Source organism: Sinocyclocheilus grahami, unplaced genomic scaffold (genome assembly GCF_001515645.1).
Source record: "Sinocyclocheilus grahami isolate Dianchi unplaced genomic scaffold, SAMN03320097.WGS_v1.1 scaffold1986.1, whole genome shotgun sequence".
In the NCBI taxonomy this organism is placed as follows: Eukaryota; Metazoa; Chordata; class Actinopteri; order Cypriniformes; family Cyprinidae; genus Sinocyclocheilus; species Sinocyclocheilus grahami.
Genome location: NW_015507165.1, coordinates 7671 through 13412, shown reverse-complemented (window position 1 = coordinate 13412; position 5742 = coordinate 7671). Strand labels below are relative to the sequence as shown.

At 36.2% G+C, this 5742-nt stretch overlaps 1 protein-coding gene across 1 annotated transcript in view; it reads left to right on the top strand.

Annotated features, from left to right (window-relative positions):
• The window catches only part of LOC107573626 (cullin-3-B-like), a 20207-nt gene extending 16000 nt beyond the window's left edge, over positions 1 to 4207 (top strand). Inside the window, exons 11-16 of the mRNA XM_016260049.1 lie at positions 640 to 764; positions 948 to 1044; positions 1744 to 1878; positions 1962 to 2148; positions 3373 to 3518; positions 3606 to 4207. Of these exons, the coding sequence (XP_016115535.1) occupies positions 640 to 764; positions 948 to 1044; positions 1744 to 1878; positions 1962 to 2148; positions 3373 to 3518; positions 3606 to 3737 (822 nt within the window). The 3' untranslated portion in view covers positions 3738 to 4207. The remainder of the gene's footprint in view (positions 1 to 639; positions 765 to 947; positions 1045 to 1743; positions 1879 to 1961; positions 2149 to 3372; positions 3519 to 3605) is intronic.
• The last annotated feature ends 1535 nt before the right edge of the window (positions 4208 to 5742 follow it).

Below are 5742 nucleotides of genomic sequence, written 5' to 3'. Positions count from 1 at the left end.
TAGGTTTAAAGGGGGGTGCGACCAAAAAAGTTTGAGAACCACTGGTCTAAAAAGTTAACAGACAGTGTTTAGTGCAGTGCACATGTTTACATATGTTTATTACAGTGACTTTGAATTACCTAAAGTAGTGTGGTAAAGCAACAGATCTGTTTTTATATTTCTGCAATCTACTTTAGTTTGTGTGATTTGTTACTGACTTTCATATGAATGTTTACACCAGGCTTATTTGTCAGTGCTTTATGTTGTCATAATTATTACATGCTTACAAGGTTGGAAGTTCAACAAATCAGTCAATATACTGTGATTGTAGTTGTTAAATAAAATGTAATTCATATCAATTTATGCATCACCTAATTTCATCGTAACATATAGGCCTGGCCTACAGAAAAGAACATTTATGTTTAATCTATCTAATAGTGTGTTGGTCATACTATACAATGATTTATAGCTTGTCTTTGTTGAATAATACAGAACATAAAGAGCTTTAAAAAAATAATTGCATATTAAATCGCAATTGCAATATTAGTAAAAAAAAAATCGCAATTAGATTATTTTCCAAAATCGTTCAGCCCTACGATGCATCCATTCGAGTTCTTTCACACCAAATGCAAAACTGTGTGGTTTGTCTTGATGTTGCAGGCGTCTCTCTGTGGTGTTGATCTCACAGTGAGAGTTCTGACCACAGGTTACTGGCCCACACAGTCAGCCACACCAAAATGCAACATCCCGCCCCCCCCACGCCACGCCTTCGAGGTCTTTAGAAGGTACGACTCAATGAAAATGAGTTTATTAAATGACCAGACTTTGTTCTCTTTTCAGTTAAACAGTATTTAGGAGACGCCGATAATCTCAGCTTGACATGCTATAATCCCTTATGAAGTGTGTCTGTATGTCAGATGTGTCTCCACTTGTAGCTTGGTTTCATGCGAGTTATATACTCTGTGCAGGTTTTATTTGGCTAAGCACAGCGGCAGGCAACTTACACTCCAGCACCACATGGGTTCTGCAGACCTCAATGCCACCTTCTACGGAGCGATCAAGAAGGTACAGATACACATGGAAAATAAATCAAATTGAATCATTTATTATATAATATATTTGACAGATATTGCATTTCATGACACTTGCACGTTTAATACCAAATTACAAAATATTATAACTACTGTAGTATTGTAAATGTATAATAAAATATGAAATGTATGTTTTTTATAAATACAGTATATATACTTAAATATTTAAAATGTAATCATGTGTAAAGATAATGATTAATATAGATAGAAATTGTAAACTGTATTTAAAATCTAAACATATTTATAGATATTTAAAATACTGTTGAAATTAGTATTTTTGCAATTGCATTTCATGTCAGTTATACACATACACATACATACCTATATACATAAATATATAAAAATATACTTATTTAAAACACATTTCGTGTACTTAAATATTTTAAATATATAATGAATAAACTAAACGGCAGGATGCAAGAATCAACAATATGCTGTGCTGAGTAGCTCCACCCACAGTGGAATATCATTGGTCTAAATTGGTCTCCTCCTCATAACTGCATATTAAACATCAAACATGTTCTGATTGCTTGTGATTTTGTTGCTTTACACAGGATTATTTCTTTCAGTGAAGACTATTGAACTCTTTCTCACATGTTGGTTGTTTGTAATAAATGGTTACAATTATTTATGAAATAAATGGTTAATTGACTCTCTCTTTCTCTCTCTTTAGGAGGATGGCTCCGATGTTGGTGTCGGCGGGGCTTTGCTAACAGGCTCAAACACACGGAAGCACATTCTGCAGGTGTCCACCTTTCAGATGACCATCCTCATGCTCTTCAACAACAGGGAGAAGTTTACCTTTGAGGTAAAGCCTCCTATCCACCTGTTCCTGATCTAAATGCCCTGCTTACCCAATCGGTTTCACCTTCACCTGTGTCAACCCTTTAGGAGATCCAGCAGGAGACCGACATCCCCGAGCGCGAGCTGGTCCGGGCCCTGCAGTCTCTAGCCTGCGGGAAGCCCACCCAGAGAGTTCTCACGAAAGAGCCTAAGAGTAAAGAGATCGAGAGCGGCCATGTGTTTACAGTCAATGACCAGTTTACCTCCAAACTGCACAGAGTCAAAATACAAACAGGTATTGTGCTGCCACAAGAGGGCGCTGTTGATTCAGAATGAAGGGAGGAAATAAAGTGATTGTCTGAGTTAAACATTGGACTTTTGTTAGCTTTAAGGTTAACTATATGGTAGTTTACTCCTAAAAGCAGTGAAATAATGGATATTTTTAACCCATGCATGCATTAAAATAGATCAAATACATAATGACTCATCTCAGAGATTTGTTTGATTAAATACTCTCTAGAATGAAAATGTTGTTCCCCTTAATATAATCTCACCCTGCCTTTTTTATTATAGCAAGTAGCAAATCATATGTGATCCTGAACCACATATGGGTCAATTTTTTTAAATTGAGATTTATACATCATCTGAAAGCTAAATAAATAAGCTTTGTTAGGATAGGACAATATTTGGCCGAGATACAACTATTTGAAAATCTGGAATCTGAGGGTGCAAAAAAAATCTAAATATTGAGAAAATCGCCTTTAAAGTTGTCCAAATGAAGTCCTTAGCAGTGCATATTACTAATCAAAAATCAAGTTTTGATATATTAATGGTAGGAAATTTACAAAATGTCTTCATGGAACATGATCTTTACTTAATATCCTAATGATTTTTGGCATAAAAGAAAAATTTATAATTTGGACCAATACAGTGTATTGTTGGCTATTGCTACAAATATATGTGCTACTTATGACTGGTTTTGTGGTTCAGGGTCACATATAGCATTTATTATTATTTAAAATTAGCTTTAATTTTTCATATTTTCATTTGAAATTGAGTTAAAACATTTTGTAGTTTTATTTTTTAAGTATTTAAATATAGTTTTTAATCTTTTTATTTTGAGTTTAAATATTTTAAAAGCTAAATAGAAATATTTAGCTTTTAAAATATTTTCAGTTTTTCTTAAATGTTTCTATTTAGCTTTAATTTATTTTATTTAGGTTTTAGTTTGAGTAATTTTAGAACTTCCAACTTATTTTATTTTGGTTAGTTGCCAAGGTAGTTTTAATAATTTTAGTTTTAGGTAATAATAACTACACTTTTGGACCTGTTGATCCTATTTCATGCCCCAACTTCCTTTTTCAATAGGACTTTTTTTCTTGGAGATGAATTCTGATTTGACAAAATGTTAGGTGAATGAGATATTGTCCATGTACTTTTACATCTGAAGTGACCTAAATGTAGACATTTTTAAATTTAGAAAAGTGCTTTACAAACTCGTTTAATCCGTCTCCTTCAGTTGCTGCTAAGCAAGGCGAGTCGGACCCGGAGCGCAAGGAGACGCGGCAGAAAGTAGACGATGACAGGAAACATGAAATCGAGGCTGCCATTGTACGCATCATGAAGTCCAGGAAGAAGATGCAGCACAACGTACTGGTAGCAGAGGTGAGCGTGTGTTCTTTGCGTGATCTTTATTCGTTTCAAAAATCGTATCTGCAGATTTCTAATGATCGTTTGCTTGTGTCCCGTCAGGTGACCCAGCAGCTGAGAGCGCGGTTCCTGCCGAGCCCTGTGGTCATTAAAAAGCGCATAGAAGGACTTATAGAAAGAGAATATTTGGCCCGGACGCCGGAGGATCGTAAAGTCTACACGTACGTTGCGTAGTGGATCACATGACTGCACAAGGAGATGAGCGAGCGACACAAAGACAGGAAAAATAAAAAGATTCTGGACTGCTTTTCGCATGGACTGGGAAGTTCCTTTTAAACAAAAGATGAACTCTGGGTAACGGACTTCTTTTAAAAGAAAAGCAAACCAAGAAATCATACAATCGGGAAAATAATCAGGAAGCAAACTAAGAAATCCATAATTGTGTTGTAGATTATTTTTAATTAGATCACTCCCACTCTTAGGAGAATCTCAGCTATGAATGGATCCAGCTTCAGTCTCTTCACCGTTTTACCCTCGTAGAGATCAAAATGAAAAGAATCCCTAGGGAAAATGTGAATGCACTGCACATGTTTTTTTTTTCAATACTGTATAAAAGGGAGAATTATTAAAAACCCTAACAAAACAGCCAAAAAGTGGCTACAGAAATAAGACAAAAAAATTCAATAAAAAAACGCTGATATTGAGCCGTTTGCCGATTTCTTGCAGAAGCCGTTGTGGTAACGTCGAGGCACGGAGATGACGCATCAATGTGATTTTATTCCTGGTTTATTAAACGAACGTAAACGTTCCACACTGTCCCAAGTGAGCGTGTCTACCGAGGCACGTGAAATAAAAAGCAGCCAAATGACTGGCAGAATTAGATGCTACATCACTATCTCCAGTTTCCTGCAAATTAAAGCTCGAAAATGCCATTACTGCCCAGCTTGAATTATGTGTGGCCCTGGTCCAAACAATCAAATTGTTTTCAGAAATGGGCAGAGCAGATGAGTGCTGCACATGTGCACAGCGGGTAACCGCTTTGAAGAAAGAGTAACAACATCACTGAGACTCCCTGATGAAATAAAGTTTAGCTAAAAAACCAAAGCAGCGGGGAGCAAAATGCACAGCCACAGCCTTGATTTCCTTCTGCATCAACAGTGTGTTAACAGTGATGCACCAGTATGTTGGCAAACTGATCAGATGATATTAGGGCTTTCTGAGATTATCAAATTACCAAGATTATTGTTAGCTCAATAGAAGTTCCAGTTCCATAAACTACCTACAGAATTTTCACTATATTTAACTCACATTTTTTATTTTATTTATTTGTATTTTTTTTATTTTATTTAAAAAATGGTTAGAATTTTAGCAAGTTTCTCAAAATTTTGTGATGCACCTTTATTTTTTAATTATATATATATATATATATATATATATATGTATGTATATATAATAATACAAAATAAAGGTGCTTCCCCGATGCCATATAGAAGAACCATTTTTTGTCTAAATGGTTCCATAAAGAACCTTTAACATCTGAAGAACCTTTCTGTTTCACAAAAGGTTCTTTGTGGCGAAAGAAGGTTCTTCAGATTATAAAAAGGTAAGAAAGAGATGGTTCTTTAAAGAACCTTTGACTGAATGGTTCTTTGTGGAACCAAAAATGGTTCTTCTGTGGCATCACTGTGAAGAACCTTTTAAGCACCTCTATTTTTAAGTGTATATAGTAAGAAATGTAACAGTTAAAGAAATTACTTTTATTCAGCAAGAATCCATTAATTTGATTGAAAGTGATAAGAAAGATATTTATATTGCATTCCAGGAATTGTGTATAGATCCTTGCAACATGGGGCCGTGCATTATCATGCTGCAACATGAGGTGATGGTCGTGGATGAATGGCACAACAATGGGCCTCAGGATCTCGTCACGGTATCTCTGTGCATTCAAAATGCCATCAATAAAATGCACCTGTGTTCGTTGTCCATAACATACGCCTGCCCATACCATAACCCCACCGCCACCATGGGCCACTCGATCCACAACGTTGACATCAGCAAACCGCTCACCCACACAACGCCATACACGCTGTCTGCCATCTGCCCTGTACAGTGAAAACCGGGATTCATCCGTGAAGAGAACACCTCTCCAAAGTGCCAGACGCCATCGAATGTGAGCATTTGCCCACTCAAGTCGGTTACGATGACGAACTGCAATTAGGTCGAGACCCCGATGAGGACG